Source organism: Bombina bombina, chromosome 7, assembly GCF_027579735.1.
Source record: "Bombina bombina isolate aBomBom1 chromosome 7, aBomBom1.pri, whole genome shotgun sequence".
Lineage (NCBI taxonomy): Eukaryota > Metazoa > Chordata > Amphibia > Anura > Bombinatoridae > Bombina > Bombina bombina.
Genome location: NC_069505.1, coordinates 382,017,122 through 382,043,104, shown reverse-complemented (window position 1 = coordinate 382,043,104; position 25,983 = coordinate 382,017,122). Strand labels below are relative to the sequence as shown.

The following is a 25,983-nucleotide window of genomic DNA, read 5'->3' as shown; positions in this document are numbered from 1 at the left end:
TCCAAGCTGGATGTCTTCAAGATGGACCTGCTCTGCGCCTCCGGGATGAAGATAGAAGATGCCGTCTGGATGAAGATTGAAGAGGCCGCCTGGATGAATTTTTGCCGACTGGATCAGGACTTCAACTCCGGGATGAAGATTGTTCAAGCGGGACTTCAAAAACTGTTAGTGGATCGTCGGGGGTTAGTGTTAGGTTTTTTTAAGGGTTTATTGGGTGGGTTTTATTTTTTAGTTTAGGGTCTGGGCAGTAAAAGAGCTATATGCCCTTTTCAGGGCAATGGGTAGCTTAGGTTTTGTTAGAATTAGGTTTTTTATTTTGGGGGGTTGGTTGGGTGGTGGGTTTTACTGTTGGGGGGTCTTTATATATATTTTTTTTACAGGTAAAAGAGCTGATATCTTTGGGGCAATGCCCCACAAAAGGCCCTTTTAAGGGCCATTGGTAGTTTATTGTAGGCTGGGGGGGCGTTATTTTGGGTGGGAATTTTTTATTTTGATAGGGCTATTAGATTAGGTGTAATTCTTTTTTATTTTGGATAATTTTGTTTATTATTTTGCGTAATTTAGTGTTTGTTATTTTTTGTAACTTTTAGTATTTTTTTGTTTTTGCATTTAGATTTAGATTTTTAGAGTAGTGTTAGGATTTTTTTAATGAGTAGTTTAGTTTAGTTTAATTTAATTAGTAGTTAGTTTAATTTTAGTTTAATTATTATATTAGTTTAATTGGTAAATTAAACTTAGTTTTTTTTAATTTGACAGGTAAGATTTAATTTAAACTAGGGAAATTCTAATTTTAATATAAAGTTAGGGGGTTGTTAGGTTTAGGGGTAAATAGTTTAATTTTAGTTTATTTCGATGTGGGGAGCTTTTGGTTTAGGGGTTTATAGTTTAGTATATTTTGTTGTGGGGGGGCTTGCGGTTTAGGTATTAATAGGTTTAGTATAGTGGAGGTGGTGTAGGGCTTAATAACTTTAGTATAGTGGGGGCGATGTGGGCGGACGGCAGTTTAGGGGTTAATAATATTAAAATAGTGTTTGCGATGCGGGAGAGCGGCGGTTTAGGGGTTAATAACTTTAGTATAGTGGTGACGATGTCGGGGAGCGGCGGAATAGGGGTTAATATTTTTTAAAGTGGCGGCGATATCGGGAGCGGCAGATTAGGGGTTAATAAATTTAATATAGTTTTTGCAGGAGGGCCTCGGTTTAGGAGTTAATAGGTAGTTTATGGGTGTTTAGTGTACTTTTTAACACTTTAGTTATGAGTTTTATGTTACAGCTTTGTAGCGTAACACTCATAACTACTGACTTTTTAGACGGCGGTACAGATCTTGTCATTTTTAGGCTGTAATGCTCGCTTTTTAGCCAGAACGCAAAACTCGTAATACAGGCGCTATGGGAATCCCATGAAAAAACTTCCGCCTAGTTTTAGAGTTTGGCGTTAGCCGTCAAAAGCAGCGTTAAGGGGTCCTAACGCTGCTTTTTACCGCCCACTGGTATTTAGAGTCAGGCAGGGAAGGGTCTACCGCTCACTTTCTTTCCGCGACTTGAGGCTACCGCAGATCCCCTTACGTCAATTGCATATCCTATCTTTTCAATGGGATTTGCCTAACGCTGGTATTTCGAGTCTTGGAAGAAGTGAGCGGTAGAACCTCTAACGACAAGACTCCTACCGTCAAAAAAAGTCAGTAGTTAAGAGCTTTATGGGCTAACGCGGGAACATAAAGCTCTTAACTACTGTGCTACAAAGTACACTAACACCCATAAACTACCTATGAACCCCTAAACCGAGGCCCCCCCACATCGCAAACCCTATAATAACAATTTTTTAACCCCTAATCTGCCTCTCTGGACACCCCCGCAACCTACATTATAGCTATGAACCCCTAATCTGCTGTCCCTAACATCGCCGACACCTATATTATATTTATTACCCCCTAATCTGCCCCCCCCCCCACCGTCGCTGCCACCTAACTACACTTACTAACCCCTAATCTGCCGACCGGACCTCGCCTCCACTATAATAAATGTATTAACCCCTAAACCGCCGCACTCCCGCCTCGCAAACACTATAATAAATTGTATTAACCCCTAATCTGCCCTCCCTAACATCGCCGCCACCTACCTACAAATATTAACCCCTAATCTCCCGCCCCCAACGTCGCCGCTACTATAATAAAGTTATTAACCCCTAAACCTAAGTCTAACCCTAACACCCCCTAAGTTAAATATAATTTAAATTAATCTAAATAAATTTACTATAATTAAATAAATTATTCCTATTTAAAACTAAATACTTACCTATAAAATAAATCCTAATATAGCTACAATATAACTAATAGTTACATTGTAGCTATTTTAGGATTTATATTTATTTTACAGGCAACTTTGTATTTATTTTAACTAAGTACAATAGCTATTAAATAGCTAATAACTATTTAATAGCTACCTAGTTAAAATAATTACAAAATTACCTGTAAAATAAATCCTAACCTAAGTTACAAATACACCTTACACTACACTGTCAATAAATTAATTAAATAAATTACCTACAATTAGCTAAACTAAAATACAATTAAATAAACTAATCTATAATACAAAAAAAACAAACACCAAATTACAGAAAATAAAATTTTTTACAAGAAGTTTAAACTAATTACACCTAATCTAAGCCCCCTAATAAAATAAAAAAGCCCCCCAAAATAATAAAATGCCCTACCCTATTCTAAATTACAAAGTAATCAGCTCTTTTACCAGCCCTTAAAAGTGCTTTTTGCGGGGAATTGCCCCAAAGTAATCAGCTCTTTTACCTGCAAAGAAAAATACTATACCCCCCCAACATTAAAACCCACCACCCACATACCCCTACTCTAACCCACCCAAAATTCCCTTAAATAAACCTAACACTAACCCCCTGAAGATCTCCCTACCTTGAGTCGTCTTCACTCAGCCGAGCCGAATTCTTCATCCAAGCGGAGCAAGAAGAGGTCCTTCATCCGGTAGAAGTCTTCATCCAAGCGGAGCAAGAAGAGGTCCTTCATCCGGTAGAAGTCTTCATCCAAGTGGGGTCTTCTATCTTCATCCGGAGCGGAGCCATCTTCCATACAGCCGACGCGGAGCCATCCTCTTCAACTGACGGACTAACGACGAATGACGGTTCCTTTAAGGGACGTCATCCAAGATGGCGTCCCTCGAATTCCGATTGGCTGATAGGATTCTATCAGCCAATCGGAATTAAGGTAAGAAAAATCTGATTGGCTGATTGAATCAGCCAATCAGATTGAAGTTCAATCCGATTGGCTGATCGAATCAGCCAATCGGATTGACCTCGCATTCTATTGGCTGTTCCGATCTTGGATGACGTCCCTTAAAGGAACCGTCATTCGTCATCTGTCCGTCAGTTGAAGAGGATGGCTCCACATCGGCTGTATGGAAGATGGCTCCGCTCCGGATGAAGACCTCTTCTTGCTCCTCTTGGATGAAGAATTCGGCTCGGCTGGGTGAAGACGACTCAAGGTAGGGAGATCTTCAGGGGGTTAGTGTTAGGTTTATTTAAGGGGGGTTTGGGTGGGTTACATTAAACAACATTAAAACCCACCACCCACATACCCCTACTCTAACCCACCCAAACCCCCCTTAAATAAACCTAACACTAACCCCCTGAAGATCTCCCTACCTTGAGTCGTCTTCACCCAGCCGAGCCGAATTCTTCATCCAAGCGGAGCAAGAAGAGGTCCTTCATCCGGTAGAGGTCTTCATCCGGAGCGGAGCCATCTTCCATACAGCCGATGTGGAGCCATCCTCTTCAACTGACGGACAAATGACGAATGACGGTCCCTTTAAGGGACGTCATCCAAGATCGGAACAGCCAATAGAATGCGAGGTCAATCCGATTGGCTGATTCGATCAGCCAATTGGATTTAAATTCAATCTGAATTCGGCTCGGCTGAGTGAAGACGACTCAAGGTAGGGAGATCTTCAGGGGGTTAGTGTTAGGTTTATTTAAGGGGGGTTTGGTTGGGTTAGAGTAGGGGTATGTGGGTGGTGGGTTTTAATGTTGGGGGGGTTGTATTTTTGATTACAGCTGATTACTTTGAGGCAATGCCCCTCAAAAAGCCCTTTTAAGGGCTGGTAAAAGAGATGATTACTTTGTAATTTAGAATAGGGTAGGGCATTTTATTATTTTGGGGGCTTAGATTAGGTGTAATTAGTTTAAACTTGTTGTAAAAAAATGTATTTTCTGTAATTTAGTGTTTGTTTTTGTATTATACATTAGTTTATTTAATTGTATTTTAGTTTAGCTAATTGTAGGTAATTTATTTAATTATTTTATTGGTAGTGTTCGGTTTAATTGTAACTTAGGTTAGGATTTATTTTACAGGTAATTTTGTAATTATTTTAACTAGGTAGTTATTAAATAGTTATTAACTATTTAATAGCTATTGTAACTAGTAAAAATAAATACAAAGTTGCCTGTAAAATAAATATAAATCCTAAAATAGCCACAATGTAACTGTTAGTTATATTGTAGCTATATTAGGGTTTATTTTATAGGTTAGTATTTAGTTTTAAATAGGAATAATTTATTTAATTATAGTACATTTATTTAGATTAATTTAAATTATATTTAATTTAGGGGGGTGTTAGGGTTAGGGTTAGACTTAGGTTTAGGGGTTAATAACTTTATTATAGTAGCGGCGACGTTGGGGGCGGCAGATTAGGGGTTAATATTTGTAGGTAGGTGGCGGCGATGTTAGGGAGGGCAGATTAGGGGTTAATACTATTTATTATAGTGTTTGCGAGGCGGGAGTGCGGCAGTTTAGGGGTTAATACATTTATTATAGTGGCAGCGAGGTCCGGTTGGCAGATTAGGGGTTAATAAGTGTAGGTAGGTGGCGGCGACGTTGGGGGGGGGGCAGATTAGGGGGTAATAAATACAATATAGGTGTCGGCGATGTTAGGGGCAGTAGATTAGGGGTTCATCGCTATAATGTAGGTTGCGGCGGTGTCCTGAGCGGTAGATTAGGGGTAAATAATATAATGCAGGTGTCAGCGATATGGGGGGACGGCAGATTAGGGGTTAATAAGTGTAAGATTAGGGGTGTTTAGACTCAGGGATACATGTTAGGGTGTTAGGTGCAGACTTAGGAAGTGTTTCCCCATAGGAAACAATGGGGCTGCGTTAGGAGCTGAACGCTGCTTTTTTGCAGGTGTTAGGTTTTTTTTCAGCCAGCTCAGCCCCATTGTTTCCTATGGGGATATCGTGCACGAGCACGTTATTCCAATTTACCGCTACCGTAGGCAAAGCTGGTATTGAGGGTTGAAGTGTAGATAAATTGTGCTCAACGCTCCCTTTTCTGAGGCTAACGCAGCCATTCAGACAACTCTAAATACCAGTGTTGTCTTAAGGGTGCGCTGGGAAAAAAAAACAACAAAACTCTAAATCTAGACCTTCATTTTTAGGAGTGCGGTACTGACGTTGCGTTACAGGCTAAAAGGCTTGCGGTACTGCATGGCTGTAGTTGTGTGGCTGTATTAGGGGCCCAGGTATGTGGAAGAGACCTTGGCGTGGTACCTGGGCTTGTCCCATTTGGCCAAATGCGGTAACTAACTCTTCCGGTTTTGCTTTTTAATCCTAGCTGAGAGCTTGTGAGTGAGAACTGGACTTTATGTGTGTTGTATTGAGTGATCCAAGATCCCTGAAAATTCAAGTGATTGATTGGATACCAAATTTCAAAAGTAATATATTACTCAGTCTAAAGAAACAGGAAACTTTTTGGATCCAAAAGCTTAAAAGTTTACATCCAAGGGGTCTAAATGTCGATATAGCAGCCTTCATGTAGATTACAAATATATGCATATGTACACACATCTATTGGTCTGCTATGCATATATCTACATACATATTTAGTTGTACTAATTGGATTTAGACAGGGAAGATTATAACTGTATCTAGATAGAGAAGAGATAGCATCCACATAATGTAGGTACACATAATGAAACAGGGAACGTTCACATAAATTTATTTCCATATATAAGTATATGTATTAAGATTATTATTTGAATTAGTGTTTTAGTTTCTTAGCTTTTTAGTTTTTAATAATTATGAATTTTCAATTTTTTTTAATTATTAGTTTGTTAGCTTTACCTTTTTGGGTGACTTAATTATATCAGTTTTTCCCCTTTCAATATAGCGGAGAAGAGTTTGGATTTCTGAGAGGGGAAAAGGGTTTTAAACCGTGTTTACTTCTTGTCATACTTTGTATTATTCGTTGCATTTTTTAATAAAATATAGTACATTTTATGTTTGAATATTTTTTTTTTTATTTTTCATAAGTAATAAACATTTACAGAAACAGAAATACCTTCCTCTGCAGCGATCTCAATGATTATGGGATCCAGAGTGTAGGTTTGTACGTAAACATTTCTAAACAGTAAATGATACAGTTAATAATTATTATAATAACTCAGTCATTGCTACTGAAATTTACACAACTATGGAGGGTCAGCAGTTAAAGATTAAATACCTTTTCTTCATACTGTCGTGCAATCCTTGGCAAGAGATAGTACAGTACTTGTGTCTGATAGAAGGCTTGCCCTCCGCTGAACCCCACCAAAACTTTTAATTCGATCTGAGCTAACCCACTCAAGTCACATACTGCTGAACTATTAAAGAATACAACTCTAAGGGGAGGTAAGGTTAGGTAAAATAGGTTATCAAGGGTCAAAGGGGGAAGGGACGGGGAGGGGGGGGTGACGATACATTTTGTCTCAGTGTTTGTTATGTATACTGCTATAGATATAGGTATCGGTGTGCAGAATAATCACCTAAGGTTAACTCTTCCGTTAGTTTCAAGTGTCTACCCTTCATTTCGCTATCCAATAGTACCATATTGCCTGGACTACTTCCTTATTGTCTAAGGTGTTGGATGTTAAATCGTACATGTTATACGTGTACTGAATTTTATTGTATACCTCTGTCCAGGTGGGGCTACCTGTCTTCCAGTACCTGGCTATACATGTCCGGGTGACTGTACATAATATCCTAATAAATGTATTTATGTGTTTTTTAAATCTATTGATAGGGATGTGCAATAAAGCCTGTTGAATTGTGAGATCTATTTTTTCGCTCAGGATCCGACTAAGGAAAGAAGACAGAGTTTTCCATAGACCTGAGATTACTCCACAGTCCCACCACATATGTCTATATGTTCCTCATTCTCCGCACCCTCTATAACACAGTGGGTTTCCCTGTGCATGCATATGGGCCGTTCTAGTGGGTGTCAGGTACCATCGGTGTATAGTCTTAGTAATATTTTCCTTTAGGTCCACACTTTGTCTGCCCTTTGAAATTTTGATTCCCATTCTTTGTTGTCTTTACTAATATGTAGTTCCCTCTCCCATGCCAACATAGTAGAGGTTTTGGTCGTGATCTGTGAATCCTGCATGGCTATATAGAGAATGGATATAGTGTGTCTGGTACGGTCCTTTGTTTTACACATATCTTCTAATGGTGTTGTGTGGCCATCTCTAGTTTTCCTTATATATGAGTGCATTGCGGATTGTATCTGTAAATATAAATACCAATGAAGTTTAAGGGGGCTCAGTTTTGTCTGCAACTGAATGAAGGATAGTATAGCTCCGTCTTCCATAAAGTCTGCTACTCTATACAATCCTTTGTTTTCCCATTTCTGTATTTGAGCCCTGAGTTCTTCAGGTAAGATATATCTTATCGGGATGTATAGGGAGTATTGTGGTAGAAGCTTAAATTTATTACTTGCTTTTTTCCAAGTGTTTATAGTGAGATTTGTAGTATAAGGTTTATCTGTCTCTCTAGAGGGCTGTGTTTTCTCCGGATCCCAAAGTATATCGTCAGTCTCGTCCCATCCTCCTAAAGTCGCTTCTAAAGTGGGCCATATGACCTCTGTGTTCCTCTTCAATAAGAGGCTATCTTGTGCCAATCTGGCAGCATTATAGTATTCTAATAGATTAGGGACCCCAATACCTCCTAGATTTTTATGTCTGTATAAAACTGGCCTCGCTATTCTATTTGTTTTGTCTCCCCTGATATAACCTAGTATGTCTTTTTGAATTGTCTCTAAATCTGTTTTAACCATTTTAACAGGAAGGGTTCTAAATAAATATAGTATCCTTGGCAAGATGTTCATCTTAACCGAGGCCACTCTGCCCAGCCACGAGAACTTGTAAGTTTTCCATTTTGCTATGTCTTTCCTAATCTGCCTGAACAGCGGAGGATAGTTAACTTTATACAGTAGGGACGGGGAGGAGGGAAGGTGGATCCCTAGGTATTTTAGAGTATGCTTCATCCATTTAAAGTGAAAATTTGTTTCTAGTATCTCCTGTGTCTGTCGAGGGATCGCTATGGGAAGAGCCTCACATTTCTCTGCATTTATCTTAAATCCCGAAATAGATGAGAATGTGTCTAGTGTTTGGTGGAGAATAGGCAATGAGATTAGGGGGTTCGTCAAAGTCAAAAGTATGTCGTCCGCAAATAAGGCCATTTTATATTCCATCTTATTTGTCTTAAGTCCTGTTATATCTGTCTGTGAACGAATTTTAGCAGCTAAGGGCTCTATGCAAAGAGCAAAAAGCAATGGAGACAGAGGGCACCCCTGTCTGGTTCCATTACGAATTGGGAAGTGCTGAGATTTATATCCCGCTGATGAGACCTGAGCTCCCGGTGTGGAATAGATGGCCCTCAATGCTTTCATAATGGCTCCCTCAAACCCCATCTTATGTAACACCGAAAACATATATCCCCAGTCAATGCGATCAAACGCCTTCTCCGCATCCAATGATAGGAGCAGAGAAGGCGTTTTTGATTCTGTCAGGGCCTGTACCAGGTTAGTTACTTTGCGTATATTGTCCGGGGCTTCTCGACCTTTGATAAAACCCACCTGATCCGGGTGTACCAGGTGGGGTATGATATGTTTGAGCCGGTTCGCTAATATTTTAGTAAAAATTTTAAGGTCCTGATTAATTAGGGATATTGGGCGGTAGTTTTGGCATTTTTTGTGATCCTTCCCAGGTTTAGGAATTACTACTATCTTTGCAGTCAGGAGCTCGGGTGGGATAACCCCTCCCTCCATAATATAGTTACATATTTTAACTAGATGTGGGATTAGTATGCCTTTAAATAGCTTATAGTATTCGCCGGGGAATCCGTCCGGTCCCGCCGCCTTCCCTGGTTTGAGGTCTCTGATAGCCCCAAGCACCTCCATAGAGGATATGGGGGCATTAAGGGTTTCTCTCTGTTCCTCAGAAAGAGTCTGCAATAGATCTTGACTGAAAAAGGTTGAGGTTAGTTCCTCTGTCTCTTTATCATGTGAGATCTTTTTGCCATCATATAGTTCCCCATAGTAAGTTGCGAAGGTGTCTACTATTTCTTGGGGGTGTGAGGTCACTGAGTCACTAGATGTCTCTATTGAGGAAATAACTGAGGCTTTACATCTTTCTTGGATTTTATGCGCCATGTATCTGTCTGTTTTATTTGCGAATAAAAAGTATTGTGCCTGATAACTTTGACTGGCTCTAATGGCACGAGATTGTAGAAGAGCGGCTAGGGCAGTTCTTTTGGATTGGAAAGTTTTCTGAATGGCCGTTGTTCCAATAAGTCTATGTTTCTTTTCTAATTCTTCGATTTCTGTGTGAAGTTGTTTTAACTGTTGTCTGTACTTTCTAGTTTGTATTGCTTTCTCCTTAATAAGTATCCCCCTTAATACTGCTTTGTGGGCCGCCCACGTGATCCCTGGATTAGCCACTGTGTCAGTATTAATACTCCAGTATTCAGTGAGAAGTCTAAGTATATTGTCATGTGTCTGGGGGTTTCTGATACACGACCAATCAAAGGTCCATGTCTTACTTCTGTGTGGGTCACAAAGTCCCTCTAGCTGTAAAGTAATGATCGAGTGATCAGACCACACACAAGCATGGATCTGTGAACCGTGTAACAGAGGTTGTAGTATTTGGCTTACATATATGTAATCCAATCTGATGTAGGATTTATGTGGCGCTGAGTAAAACATAGTGTCATTAGTCAGGCCATAAAGTGTGGCCCATGTATCTACCAGGGAGTGAGGTAGTAATGTGTCTTGTATTGCTTTAACAATACGGTTATGTCTGGTTTGTTTGTTGGTTAAGGGTCTTTTGGCCGTGGGTTCGATATTTAGCATTGTGATATTAAAGTCTCCTGCCATAAATATTTTAGTATGGGACCATTGTGTGAGTAGATATGATATATGTTGAAAGAAGTTATGTTGATTTTCATTCGGTGTATAAACATTGCATAGAGTAATTTCAGTGTCTAATATTCTCCCTTTAACTATTATATACCTCCCTTCAGTATCTGCAATTACCTCTTCTTTTATGAAATTAAGTGAGGAGTGGATAAGGATAGATGTGCCTCTTTTTTTAGTTGTTGTTGTGGAGTGAAAATGGGAATTAAAATGTTTTGCCCAATACTTTGGAATTCTATCGTTAAGTAGGTGGGTCTCTTGGAGAAATAATATATTGGCATGTAGGGAGGTGTATTGTGTCACTGCCATGCGTCGTTTTACGTCAGTATTTAGTCCCCTTACATTATGGGACAATATCTTTATCCTAGGGATCATGTTATTGTGTCTATTGTGGACTGGTGCAAAAGAAAGTTTGTTACCTGTGGATCTCTGGTCTGGAAATCTAACGGTATAGAGTGCAGGTACTTGGAAATGTATATGGTGAACTTTTCTGTGTCGTCACTGGGGATGGGGAGGGAGCTAGAAGAAAAAAACAGTGTTAATAACATAAAAAGCAATTTTTCCGGGTCTCCAACAGTAGGACCCTTAATGGTTGAACTTTGAAATAACATAGGAACAAGTTATAAAATAAATTAACTTATATTATTATACTCTGGGGGAAACTAAAGGCCCCGCAATATCTTATTACATCCATATTAATAGATTAGTGAGAGTCTCTGAGAAGGAATGTCAGTGGAGAGGACCACGCCTCTCGGGGAAGGAAACCTAAAACAGTGATTCCAGATATTGTAATGGATGTCCAGATTTATCTTCGTTTAGTGTTTCTTTTGTCAGCCTTCCCACCTCTCAGACTCTAAAAAAAAAAGAAAAGTCTTCAAGATGGAGACACTGTCATCTATGATGTTTTCCCTCTTGTTTCTTTAGTTTTTTGTTTTTTATAGTTGATATTCTGCCATTTAGATGGATCTGGTGGTCTGCTTGGGTTTTTATTCTTCTCTGGGTTCAGTTCTGTGGTTGGGGTAATAGGTGTCTCCAAAGCCAAAATCTTGCAAATTTCAGGTATGTCTTCTGGATCTTTAAGTGAAATTGTTTTAGAGTCTTTTGTAATGTGTAAAGCAAATGGAAATCCCCATCTGTATAAAATCTGGTGTTTCCGGAGAAGAGTAGTGAGAGGACGAAGGGCACTCCTCCTTTGTAATGTCCTGACACTGAGATCCTGGTAAAATTGTATCACGTTGCCTTGATGTTTATATGTGGGATGTTTCCTGGCCGCTTGCAGAATTTTCTCTCTATCTGGGAAGAAGGTTAGTTTGATAATAATGTCTCTTGGGGGAAGACCTATTTTGGGTTTGGCTTTTAATGCCCTATGTGCTCTCTCAATATGGAAGATATAATCAGCTGGGGAGTTTGTAATCTGCATGAAGAGTTGAGTGAGATAAGCTGGGAGTTCTGTAGGGCTCACTTCTTCTGGAACCCCTTTGAGGCGTATACTTTTCCTTCTGCTCCTGTTTTCCAGATCTTCAAATTTATCCTGGAAATCTTCCATCAGTTCTAGTTGAGAGGACACTGATTGGGACATTTCATCCATCTGATCTACCATGGCATCCTTTTGATCTTCTAGTGTCTCAATCCTGTTACCCATCTCCATCAAGTCGGATTTAAAGTCAGAAAGGCTATTGGTGACAGATGTGTGTATAGAATCAATTTTCTCCCATAATTTTTCAAAATTATCTGTAATATCTTTCTTGGAAACCAAATTTCTGAGATCAGCTTTCGTTAGTGGGCTTTTGTCTTGTGGTGCTAATTGAGAATCGATGTCAGATTCTTCTTCCATTTCTGCATCTGTTTATTACTTTGAGAACTCTTAAAGAATGTGGACACAGATGTAGATTTTATTGTTTTATCACCCTTAGTGGGTCTTCTAGAGGTCATGGTGCAAGGGGAGGGTCTAGACCGCTGTTGATTGGAGTTGTTCGTTCAGATTGGGCAGCCAGTTGCATAAACAGTGACCTTGTTCAAAAGAAATGACCCTGCAGAGTTGGCTTTATATTGGTTAGTCAGGCAGATAGTTCATTTAGGCATACAAGAGGTTTTGTTTTCCCTCTCAGTACATGTTATGATTTATATCGATGTTGCAAGCATTATGGAGTAGAATTTTCAGGTCCCCCCACAGTAATCAGGTTGTCATTCACATTATCCTCTCCGATATGACTGTCAGTCTACTATCAGCAGATATAAGCCACTATGGGTATGATGCAGGTAACTTTGTGGCTCTTATATCCCCGGTGGTTATACTAAAATAACTTTCCAGAAGCAGTTTTTAATGTAGGGTGGTTCACTGACTCCCCTCTCTCCAGAGTGTATAATCTCAGATGTAGTTGATATATTGATATTATAAAGAGATATGTTGGTATCTCCCCTCTCCCCAGGGGACTTATCCTCACAGGATGATCACGGCAAAAGGTATGTGGGGTATGACCTATCAGCACTTCAGTCTGACAGGAAAGGGGGGGGGGGGAGAGGGTGATGAGAGAGAATCAAGCAAAAAGAAAGAAAGATGAGAAGAAAAAAAGCAGTCTTCCCTTTAAAACTGTCACTTAGATGTGTTCTGCTGATAAAGTACTGCTGTGAGATCTTAATAAATCCAGCAGGGGTCAGTGTTGTAATGCAGCCATATGGAAAAGTTCTTAAGATGCCTGCACTGTATTATATAGAAGGAACAGTGAACGGGGTATAGCATAAATTTAACCCTTTTCCTTTTTAATATTAAACTTGTGTGTTTAGTGTAACTGTGGGGGTTGGCTATCAGGTGGTTGTTCCTCCGCTTTTCACTTATTTTAGCTATCCAGCAGCGGTGTGGTTATTTTGCCTTCTAGCTATTCTCTAATACTTCAGAGCCGTCAAAGTAGGTGTGTTAGAGGCAAGAAGCATTAAGGCAGCTCAATGTGCACACTTATATCCGCAGCTAGCTTGCACTATGCTTTCAAATGTGAGCCCCTGTGTTCCGCTTCTCCTCCCACCTCACGCCAGCCCACAGCTTTTCCAGTTAGGCGTCCGCCACAGAACTCACCCCCACCTTCTCTTCCGGTTTCTGTTTGTGATGGCTCCGGGCAATCGCGCTATTTCGCAACTTTTTACCGCCTTCCAGCTTCACTTCTCCCAGGTGAGCCCCTCAGTGTTTCTGGAACTCACCGGGGTTTTCTCGATTGTCCGCTCTGTCGATTTGTAGCGCAGGTAGGAAGGAGTGAAGAATCTCCGGTCTCCGGAGCAATATGTAGACAGCTGGAGGATCCGTTAAGGTAGTTCTTATTATTTGTTTGCTGAGGCAGAAGTCTCTTATCCGCCCGGTTCCTCAGGTCTCCCCTCGTTCAAAAATGTCGATAGTTGTTCCAAATATGTGCAATAAAGCACTTTTATTGTGTAAAAAGGACCAACTTTAGTGAGAGCTCAGACACAGCACGTCTGCTTCCTTTGCTAGGCTAGCTCCGCCCCCCCAATATAGTACATTTTAAAGGGACAGTCTAGTCCAAAATAAACTTTAATGATTCAGATAGGGCATGTAATTTTTAAACAATTTTCCAATTTACTTTTATCACCAATTTTGCTTTGTTCTCTTGGTATTCTTAGTTGAAAGCTAAACCTAGGAGGTTCATATGCTAATTTCTAAGCCCTTGAAGGCCGCCTCTTCTGTCAGGGTATTTTGACAGTTTTTCACCACTAGAGGGTGTTAGTTAATTATTTGTCATATAGATAACACTGTGCTCACGCATGTGGAGTTCAGCTGAGCAAGCTCTGATTGGCTAAAATGGATGTCTGCCAAAAGAACTAAAATAAGGGGGCAGTTTGCAGAGGCTTAGATACAAGGTAATCACAGAGATAAATAGTGTATTTATATAACTGTGTTGGTTATGCAAAACTAGGGAATGGGTAATAAAGGGATTATCTATCTTTTTAAACAATAACAATTCTGGTGTAGAATGTCCCTTTAAGGTTTTGGATAAACCTTTTAAACAATTTATTTATCAAATATGGTTTAAATAATTAGTTGTAGTAGGTGGCGCAAAACAAGTTGCTATTCCCAATGTGTCTTACTGTAAATATGTGTGATAATATGTGGGCTCAATATATGTTAATGTTTTGATGAGTCCTAATTTTATATTCTCTTTTGGAAAAAATGGATGTCGAAACTATTTAAGAAATAAATATGATTCTTTATTTGATTATGGTAAATTTACCCAATAGTAGTGATGCTAAAAGTACAGTTAAACAAAAATTATTACAATTCCTTCAAAGTTTAAAAAATGACACCGGTGTCTCTATGTATAAAAATGTATATAATATATAAAAATTAAATTAAATTAAAATAATAATGTTGAAATCTTATAATTTATACAGTTTTGGGTTTATCACAAGTTGTAATTTCTAACAGAATGTTTGTAGATACAATTTTATAGTGGATAAAACAATAGTTGCTGTATAGTTCATATAGGATACTTTGTTTCAAGTTCAGCTATGCAATTGAGATCTTATCTTAGGCAACTATATATCAAATGTAGAGGTATGTTGGTGCGATTTTTATCACACTATAATATAAGTATACAAATTAGTACCTTGAAGTGTATCTGTTTGATATCGCTTTTGTTAGATAATTGCGGTTAAATAAACGCCGCTATGCCAGTGTTTTGATTAAGTTTCAAGATCAAGCTGGTGGCAGTTCTATATGAGCTGCTGGCGGTTAAATAAATGCCGCTTTGGTTTCCTCTTATTAGGTGGGCTTATCTGTTTGCTGCGAGAAAATTCACTTTTATATAAGTGTTTGGGTAGTTGTCGTGGCCGCTCAGTTACCTTATCCTTTGTCGGTCAGTGACCGATCGCGCTCTTAAGGGTTTCTTGGTGGGATCTTCGTTGCGGTTAAGTGCTAACAGTTTGCTGATGTTTTTTAAGTATCTCCGGTTTTTCTATTCTGTGGCTTGTCTGTCGGTCAGTGACCGATCACGATGGTATGGTTGTTGGATAACCTCCTGATGTGGAATTTTTGCGTGCCTTTCCGGTCTGTTGTTCCCAGGTTTCTTAGATCGGTCACTGACCGACATCTAAGAAACCTGGGAACAACAGACCGGAAAGGCACGCAAAAATTCCACATCAGGAGGTTATCCAACAACCATGCCATTGTGATCGGTCACTGACCGACAGACAAGCCACAGAATAGAAAAACCGGAGATACTTAAAAAACATCAGCAAACGGTTAGCACTTAACCGCAACGAAGATCCCACCAAGAAACCCTTAAGAGCGCGATCGGTCACTGACCGACAAAGGATAAGGTAACTGAGCGGCCACGACAACTACCCAAACACTTATATAAAAGTGAATTTTCTCGCAGCAAACAGATAAGCCCACCTAATAAGAGGAAACCAAAGCGGCATTTATTTAACCGCCAGCAGCTCATATAGAACTGCCACCAGCTTGATCTTGAAACTTAATCAAAACACTGGCATAGCGGCGTTTATTTAACCGCAATTATCTAACAAAAGCGATATCAAACAGATACACTTCAAGGTACTAATTTGTATACTTATATTATAGTGTGATAAAAATCGCACCAACATACCTCTACATTTGATATATAGTTGCCTAAGATAAGATCTCAATTGCATAGCTGAACTTGAAACAAAGTATCCTATATGAACTATACAGCAACTATTGTTTTATCCACTATAAAATTGTATCTACAAACATTCTGTTAGAAATTACAACTTGTGATAAACCCAAAACTGTATAAATTATAAGATTTCAACATTATTATTTTAATTTAATTTTTATATATTATATACATTTTTATACATAGAGACACCGGTGTCATTTTTTAAACTTTGAAGGAATTGTAATAATTTTTGTTTAACTGTACTTTTAGCATCACTACTATTGGGTAAATTTACCATAATCAAATAAAGAATCATATTTATTTCTTAAATAGTTTCGACATCCATTTTTTCCAAAAGAGAATATAAAATTAGGACTCATCAAAACATTAACATATATTGAGCCCACATATTATCACACATATTTACAGTAAGACACATTCGGAATAGCAACTTGTTTTGCGCCACCTACTACAACTAACTATAACTCTTTAATCTTTGGGATAAAGTTTACTTCAGGTGTGCTAGATTCCCCACCAGCTAGACAGTCTAAACCTACCAAACATGGTTTAAATAATGAAATGTCCTATTAAGTTTTGATTGGACGTTATATTACTTGCTTGTTTTGTTGTAAAGATGAAATTATAAAGGTTGTCTAATTTTAGAATTTTTTTAACAAAATGTGGATAAAAATGTAGTTAAAATATATTAGGAATGTAACTTGCTCCTTCAAAGAATGCCTATATGATGCGGCTGAAAGACATTCAATTTTAACCAATAGAATTGACCCTGGGTGTTTATATGGAAGGGAGGATTCCCAGTAGCTGACTACAATTTTCACCCTCTTGAAAAAGTCTGCATGTTAACGGAAGAAACGCGTAGAGGTAATAGGCCTTTTTGAACCATCTGAGTACCCGTAGTCCCAGAGGCGGGGTTTCCATCTCTAACAGAGAACTGCTTGATGTTACCAACAAGGAACGTTGGATACAAGTTTTGCCGATAAGATGGATGAGGAGACCGGATAATTGGATTTGACATTTGAGTATACAGCGTTTGAAAAATGAATTCTTTTATCAGCTTTTAATTGCTTATATTAAATAAAACATTGTAAGTGCATTTCTACAGTGCGTGTTTTATGTGATCTATGACTACGGCATTTGAGTTTGTTTTTGCGCTTTTTCTCGTTTTAGAATATAGATACAGCGAATAGACTAGTTTCTGTTTATATCCAAAAAAAAGTTATCAATATATATCTCCCAAATACTCTTTTTAAAGGGACAGTCAACACCAGAATGTTTGTTGTTTTAAAAGATAAATAATCCCTTAATTACCATTTCCCCAGTTTTACATAACCAACACAGTTATAATTATACATGTTTTACCTCTGTAATTACCTTGTATCTAAGCCTCAGCAGACTGCCCCCTTATTTCAGTTATTTTGACAGACTTGCATTTTAGCCAATCAGAGCTGACTCCATGGTACATTTACGTGCTTGAGCTCAAAGTTATCTATATGAAACACATGAACTAATGCCCTCTAGTGGCGAAAAATTATCAAAATGCATTTAGATTAGAGGCGGCCTTCAAGGTCTAAGAAATTAGCACATGAACTTCCTAGGTTTAGCTTTCAACTAAGAATACCAAGAGTACAAAGCAAAATTAGTGATAAAAGTAAATAGGAAAGTTTTTTTTTTAATTACATGCCCTATTTGAATCATGAAAGTTTTTTTGGGACTTGACTGTCCCTTTAATAAGCAGATTTGTGCAAAGTGATGAAAGCTAAGGTTAACAGTTTAATTTTTATTGCTTCAGACAAATCTGCTGAAGGTTTATGTATATATGACATTACCACAGGGAAAAAACACATGTTTTGGTGATCATTTTTTAAGGTTACCTCTGCCATGGTACACTTTTGGAAGAAGTTTTTTTAATTAAAAATAAATAAATTAAAATGATGCGTTGTTTTTGACGAAGAACAGTTTACAGCCAAATTTATGATGATCATATCGCAAAAGTTTTAGTTGCTTTACTGAATTATCTGACTGTCTTAAAGGGACATTAAAGCCAGATTTTTCATTTGTGCATTGGAAATTATTCACTTAATTGTAAAAGATCTGCATGGATGTTTTAAAAGCATTTAAAACTGTTGTTTTGTTACTGCATTATCTTTCTGAATCATGGGTTCCATGTCCCTTTCATTTCTAGCTGTTCCTGTTTCATAGTTCAGAGAATTCTCAATCTTTTTAATTGTAAAGACAAAAGTCACACATGAAATTAACTGTACTTTATGTCATCTCTTTTAGTGTTGTACCGTAAAGGCCCTCCTTTTTACCATGCAAGGTTTGTAAAATATGTGATTTTACGTTCACACACAAGTATGCAACTTTAATATATATATATATATATACTTTAAAAAATTGCATTAGAAAAATATGTGGTGTAACTAAAACAATACATGTGTAAATGCCTGTAAATTGAAGGAGAAAATAAATGCTGTTACATAATTTGGGTAAAAAAAGCAAAGGAAATTTATTATATGGTGTGTATTTTTACATGCAAATATGTTAGATTGAAACTTAATGCTTCACTCAGAACGATCTACAATTTGTTTGTGCATCTACATACGTAACTCTACAAATGAGTTAATTGTGTGCACTCTATCTTGGTTACAAACACATACAAATAAGGTGCTAGCAGTCATATGATTATTAAAATAATATATAAGAGAAGTCACAGCTCAAAATAAAAGCTGTGATAAAGAATTACAAGGCAGCACTCAAATTGCATAAATAACAAGTGGTTTATCCGATGAAGCCCTAAAGTCAGCCCACTAAAGGGGAGGGGCAAAACGCGTCATGCCTGACGTTTGTGAAGCGGCAATTGTTTGAAGTGGAGTGCTAATTTCCTGGCAGCTGGTTCTAAGCTGGTTCTAAGCGTACCGAGTTACTCTGATGTGGCTCTAACAACTGACAAGCATACAGCAGTCTTGAATTGAAGTTCCGGTCCTGTGAATACAAGGAGGCATTAACCGCATAGGAGCCTTTACACAAACCGCTTTGTTTGGAGATTTACCAGAGATACAGCATGTGGTATATGCAGAGTTTTAAAGTGGATCAAGTGGTAACTATATAAGCTGGTTTTGGATGTTACACTGGAACTTTGTACCGCGAATGTGGTGAGGCTGCTTGCTCAGTAATTCAAGGTGTTTTCCCAATCAGTAACACTGGAACTGCTTCATTGTAACAATTGTATATACAGAGAGTGTGATTCACACTAAGTGCTCTGATACTAATGGACATTTGGTAATCTGTGTCTTATTGGAATAATTGTTGCAATATTTATCTTTCACATGTTTGTTTGTAGCAAGCGGAATATTTTACATGATTTGTTACATACAATTGTTTATTAGAACCATAGTTATACGGTTTTGTGTTAGATAATAGGTACAACCAGGCCTGGTTTATACTTGTCACTCCTTTTTTACCTATACAATGGGTTTGGGGTAATTATGTTTTTGACATGTGAAGGTTTAGCAAATAAACCACTTGTTATTTATGCAATTTGAGTGCTGCCTTGTCATTCTTTATCACAGCTTTTATTTTGAGCTGTGACTACATACGTAACTCTCCTGTATGTTTGAGATCAATAATATGGGCTAGATTACAAGTGGCACACTATTGTTAGCGCAAGTCACAATAAGCAATGTCGCTTATTACAAGTTGAAAGTAAAACTAAATTAGCGCAGGTCAGGTTTGCGTTTGGCCTAAACTCTAAGAGTTAAAAAAAAATATGTGCATTAAACACAAAATAAATACAGCAAAATAAAGTGTTACACTCATCTATATACACTATCTGATAAAAACTATTGTATAAATAATAATATAAGGGTTAAAAGGTATATGGTATATAGCAAGTTATTTGAATGCAAAACGCTTTATTGTGTGTGTTTTGTATATATGTGTGTGTGTGTATATCTATATACTTATATTTGTGTGTTTATGTGTTTTATGTGTGTAAACACACACACACACACACACACACATATATATATATATATATATATATATATATATATATAATCACAGGAGAGCACTCTCACTTAACAACTCAGCTGCCAGGGTGCTAGTAATGAATAGATAATGGTAACAAAAAACATGCACTCACTGGACTTTTTAAACACACTTTTTTACTGTGAAAAGATAGTGACGTTTCGGGGGACAAAGTCTGAGGAAGGGGATATTTTGTCCCCCGATACGTCACTATCTTTTCACAGTAAAAAAGTGTGTTTAAAAAGTCCAGTGAGTGCATGTTTTTTGTTACCTATATATATATATATATATATATATATATATATATATATATATATATATATATATATATATATATATATATATATATATATATATATATATATATATATATATATATATATATATATATACACACAGTATATACATACATACACACACTTTGGAGCCCTTTCCACTCAAATACCTTTAAAACTTAAAAAAATGATTAAAATACCTTTAATATTGTATCATGTTTTCTAGTGTAAATATTTTACATTCCAATGTTTTTCACAAGCTAAAAAATGTTCTTTGTATTTCAAAATATATATTTCTATATATATCTGTATATATTCATATAGATACATAAATATATATATATATATATTTATTTAAAAAGAACATGACGAGAGGGAGGCAGGGGATAACCCAAATACTATGCTTATTAAATATAATTAGTGTTTAATGTTCCTTTAAAACATGTAATTTTATCACTAGCAATCCTGCAATGCTATGTGTTTAACCCCCACAAAGGGGTTAAACTCGAAGTATTACTTGGGAGTCACAGCTGATTGGTTGTGCATAGTGCCGAATTATGAAACATTGCACAATGTTTACTGTCCCTTTGAACACACAGAAATATTGTTCGGGACTTACAAAGCACTGCTGTTCTCAAGTGGAAAATGTTGTTGATCCAATCAGCAGCGCTAGTTACACCTCTGAATTGTTTTCTGCTAGGGACCAGCAGTGCTCTGGGGTTAAACACACATGCAGGGTCGGTAGTCTTAAAATGTCAAGCTCTAGCGGATTGGATCATGTAATAATTTTTTAGCTATGATGGTCCTTTTAAACTCATTGCAGTGTGAGTGGGCTATAGTGGTTTAATAATGTTAGATTAATATTTGATATAATAATTCTTTCAGCTACTCTGTAATTGTTGAATTGGTGAATGATAAGTTTGAAGGTTTTCCACTCCGACCTCTAACTTGGAAGTCTTTGGCTGGACTTAACAGAACCACGGTTAATGTTTCCAAGGTAAATAAATGCTGTTTTGTAAAGTACAACAGTATTTGCAAATTATAACATTTATGATACCATATTTTTAATGGGATATGAAACCCAAAATGTTTCTTTCATGACTCAGACAGAGCATGTCATTTTAAACAACTTTCTAATTTACTTCTATTATCACTTTTTCTTTGTTCTCTTGGTATCTTTTGTTGAAAAGCAGGGGCGTAATTTCAGGAACCGGTCCAATTCTAGAGAACTATATGGCAGCAGTTTTGCAAGAATGCTATCCAATTACAAGATCGCTAGATGGCAGCACTACTTCCTCTTATACAGATGGCCCTCGGTTTACTACGGTTCAATTTACACCGTTTCAGAATAACAACCTGGTTTTTTTTAGTCATGTGACTGCTGTTGAAAAGCATTGAGAAGCAGTGCATTGATTAAAATAACCAGTAGGTGGAGCTGTCCGCTTGTGTTGCAGCAAAGATATGCAAGCCAAGCAAGCTGAAATTAATCAGTTAAACCAGACCTGAGCTATTGAGCAGCTTGCAAAGGAACAAGATCTTCCTGTCTATAAATCAGTCCAGATTGGAATGCATAGAAAGAACTGTTTGCAGAAAAATGCAAGTGAAGTGTGTGTTGTGTGATTATTTTATTAGGTTTATAATGCTGTTTTAGCAAATGTTTTGTTCATTTAACTTAGTTTAATTATATATTCTGTGTTGTGTAATTATTTTATTAGGTTTATAATGCTGTTTAGCATTTAAAGTCTTTATTTCAAAGCTTTAAAAATAATGTATTAGGTATTACTTATGACAATTTTGATAGGGGCCTGGAACCTAACTCCCTCACTTCCCATTGACTTACATTATAAACTGGGTTTCAATTTACAACGGTTTCAATTTACAACCATTCCTTCTGGAACCTAACCCTGATGTAAACTGAGGGCTACCTGTATAGTGCTCCAGTTGACTACCTAGGTATCTCTTCAACACAGAATATTATGGGAACAAAACAAATTTGATCATAGAAGTAAATTGGAAACTTTTAAAATGTATGTATGCTCTGTCTGAACCCCAAAATATTTTTTTGGGGGTTTCATATCCCTTTAACTGAATTTCCTATTTGTGTTAGTTAAAGGGACAGTCTAGTATAAATTAAACTTTCATTATTCAGATAGAACTTTTAATTTTAATCAACTTTCCAATTTACTTTTATCATCAAATTTGCTTTTTTCTCTTGGTATTCTTAGTTTAAACTAAACATAGGTAGGCTCATATGCTAATTTCTAAGCCTTTGAGGGCTGCCTCTTATCACATGCTTTTTAAATCTCTTTTCAACACAAAGAGACAGAAAGTACACGTGGGCCATATAGATAACACTGTGTTCAGGCACAGAAAGTTATTTAAGATCTAGCACAATACAATGCTAACTTTAAGACAATAGATAATAAACAGTCACAGTCATGTGATCAGGGGGCTGGAAGAAGGTTTCTAGATACAAGGTAATCACAGAGGTAAAAAGTACATTAATATAACTGTGTTGGTTATGCAAAACTGGGGAATGAGTAATAAAGGGATTATTTATCTTTTAAAACAATAACAATTCTATGGTAGACTGTCCCTTTAATATTTTTCTTTATGTGCACTCTCAATAGGAGCTTCTGTTTTGTTATCTAATCAAACCTCCCAACTTCACAGAAAAGGATATGACGTCCCCAGAGTGTGTCAAAGAAATCAAAGTTCAGGCAAGTTAAAGAGTGTTCTTTACGCCAGGTTATTTATTTACAACTACAGTTTATTTCCCTGAGTCCTGAGGATGGAAGCAAAACTGTGTTTGCTAGAAGCACCTTAAAGGGCCATTAGAGTGTTAAAATGACATGCTCTAATCCGTTAGTACATGTCATTTTAACCCTTGCAAAGTGCTAATTCTATGTGTTTAACCCCCACAAAGGGATTAATCACATAGTTAAAGTCCTGCTCAAGACCCGCAGAGCACTGCTAGTCCCAAAGTGGAAACTGCCTCTGATCCAATAAGTAGAGGTACCCAGCTGTGCTACTAGTGTTATTGATTGAATCAGCAGCAGTTTCCATGTGGGACCAGGAGTGCTCTGCAGGCCCCAAGCAGAACTATTAGCATCTGTTTGATAGCATTAAAGCATTGCTAGTGTTAAAATGACATTCTCTTATGTTTGCAATATGCTTTCATTAGCAAAAATGCTTCTAGTAAAGGTTATTACTGTTTTAGCAGCATATTCACATATGCTACGTGTGACTGACTAGATGATCAGGATTAAAACACTATGCCTGAGGGTGGTGTGTATTGGGGGTCAGTAAAGATATAATCTGTGTCATACAAGCCACTGCTGACTCTGAGGTTTGATTTTTAAATGCTGGTGCACAGGGCACTCACAGCATATCTGAGTATGACACTTAAAAACAGTGATCATTTCTACTAGAAGCTTTTTTGCTCATTTGAGCATATTGCAAAAATGAATTTATTTAAATGCACCCATGCACAATTTAATGCTGACAGTTCTATTCCTTTAAGTTAACAAAGTAAGTAAGCATCAGGAATTACAAGCAAATACAAATGCAGTGTTTCTTGCTTTCCTTATAGTGGATTTTTTATTTCAGGAGTTGATTGCGAGCCGCTGGGTTTCTTCCCGAGAAAGAATGGAACAGGATGAACTATAAGATGATGAATAAGCGCCAGTCGTAGAAGCGAAACGCATAAGATGTCCGTGTACAAGTAGTCACATGTTTTTAAAGCATTTTTGAACAAAGGACTTTTATTTTTCAACTGTTGAGTGCAGCGGCTTTTTTGGTTTCTGCACTATAAGATGTATGATACAGGTTGTTAATAAAATAAGTAATAAAAAAACATTGCATGGTGTTTAGTTGTTTTTTTTTTTTTTATTTATTTAAGATTTTTACTTGGTGAAAAATCTGCGACATATAAATTGTATTAGGTTAAAAAATAGGAGACAATCCTGCATACCCCAGAAAGTGAAAAAATGCTGTCAAATAAAAAAAATGGTTTTCTGAAATGAATTTTAAAATCTGGTTTTACTGAATGCACATGCAGCAAATCTTTGTAAATATTAGACCAAAAAAATAATAAAGAAATTGGCTTATAGAGAAAAACACATGTAACACATTTAGGGCGAGATTATGATTGGAGCGCAAACGTTTCTGCGTGAACGATAATGGGTTTTTCGCGGGAGGTTGTGCTCGTAGGTCTTACCACTGGTATTACAAGTTGACAGTAAACGTAATAGCTTAAGCGCAATTACGATTTACGCTAGAATGATTACCACAACTTCAGAGCTCTAGATAACTTGCACAAAACACATACAAAATACATTACAAAGTACAGTTAAACTCACAATAACACCATCTAATAAAAAAGTTATAAAGGCTCAAAGATATGAGGTCTGAGGTGTTAGAAAAAAAGACAGGAAAAGGTCTTTAACATAGAGATACATATATATACATGTCTAAATATGTATATGTATAAGCTTCCATGAATAATAAAAACAGTCCTTTTATTTATATGCCATTAAAACAAAAGCACACGGAACAGGGGAAGTCGATTGGTTTTAGGCGTTTCGACAGGTGCCGTAATCATAGACCTCACAACACAATATTCAACTTGATTTACAAACCAACTTATGCTCTACTATTGGTCAATAGAACATTTAAGAGAATGCCCCCCCATACATACTACAAAATATTACTTAAAGCTGTTAAAGAGACATAGGTAAGTAAATAAAACTTGTATCTGTACGAAGTATGCTAATCCACATCAAAGGGATAATAAATACCCAATGTGTAATATATACTGTGACATGCAGCAACAAATATTCATATTATAACATGATATACAGTAGCCAAAGATTAGTCACAGGGGTACCTTTCTCAAATCAAAAATATTTCCTTCCTATCTATAACAATAAAAATAGTGGTAAACAGAATCTTATGGTCAAATAACCATAGGGAGTCAGGAACACGTAAGACTAAAATGTTATTACAAGTTTAAAGGGAGGGATAAACTAGGGAACAAAAAATGTCTTTTTTTTTTCTCTAAGTTAATACATTAATTTATATTAACTGTTTATTGCCAATAGTTACTATCAAATTCAGAATTAAATCTATTTGGTATCTGTGTATCCAGTTTAAAGATCCAAAATTACCCCTCTTTTAGGATTTCTATAGCTCACCATTTAAAAGTATCTACATTTTTGTTATGATTGTCCAAAAAATGTCTGGACGGTGCTGAACATTGCTTATTATTCGTTATGTAACCTAGGTGTTCTCATATTCATGTTCCTACATCTCTACTGGTCATGCCTACATATTGTAAATGATGTTCAATGCACTCTATTAAATAGATCACATACGTAGTAGAAGAATTTATACAGCCCTGTCCTGTGCTACAAGAATAGAACTCATTCCCTACCACTAAATATTCACATGCCTTACATCTTGTTCTTCTGCATCTATAAATTCCATTTACACTAAGCCAAGAGCTGTTTGAACTTTGCTTGTCCTTTTAATATTATACATGGATTAATAATCTGGATGAAAAAGGGACTGCTGTTTGCTTTGTATATATATATATGTTTGTATACATATTATTATTCTTTATAAAGTGACAACAGATTCCGCAGAGCTGCCCATGGGTACAAGGATAAAAGTACAACGGAGAAACAATACAATAAAAGACAACATTTTACAGACAGTCCTGTAGTCTAGCAAGAGAGGAGGTGATGGTAGAGGACGCAAGGAGCAGGTC

The 25,983-nt window shown here is 37.0% G+C and overlaps 1 protein-coding gene across 1 annotated transcript in view; it reads left to right on the top strand.

Annotated features, from left to right (window-relative positions):
• Positions 1–24,029, top strand: part of TSEN2 (tRNA splicing endonuclease subunit 2) — a 79,388-nt gene extending 55,359 nt beyond the window's left edge. The window contains exons 9-12 of the mRNA XM_053689019.1: positions 18,193–18,229; positions 21,099–21,210; positions 22,844–22,933; positions 23,823–24,029. Coding sequence (XP_053544994.1) covers positions 18,193–18,229; positions 21,099–21,210; positions 22,844–22,933; positions 23,823–23,882 — 299 coding nt within the window. The 3' untranslated portion in view covers positions 23,883–24,029. The remainder of the gene's footprint in view (positions 1–18,192; positions 18,230–21,098; positions 21,211–22,843; positions 22,934–23,822) is intronic.
• The last annotated feature ends 1,954 nt before the right edge of the window (positions 24,030–25,983 follow it).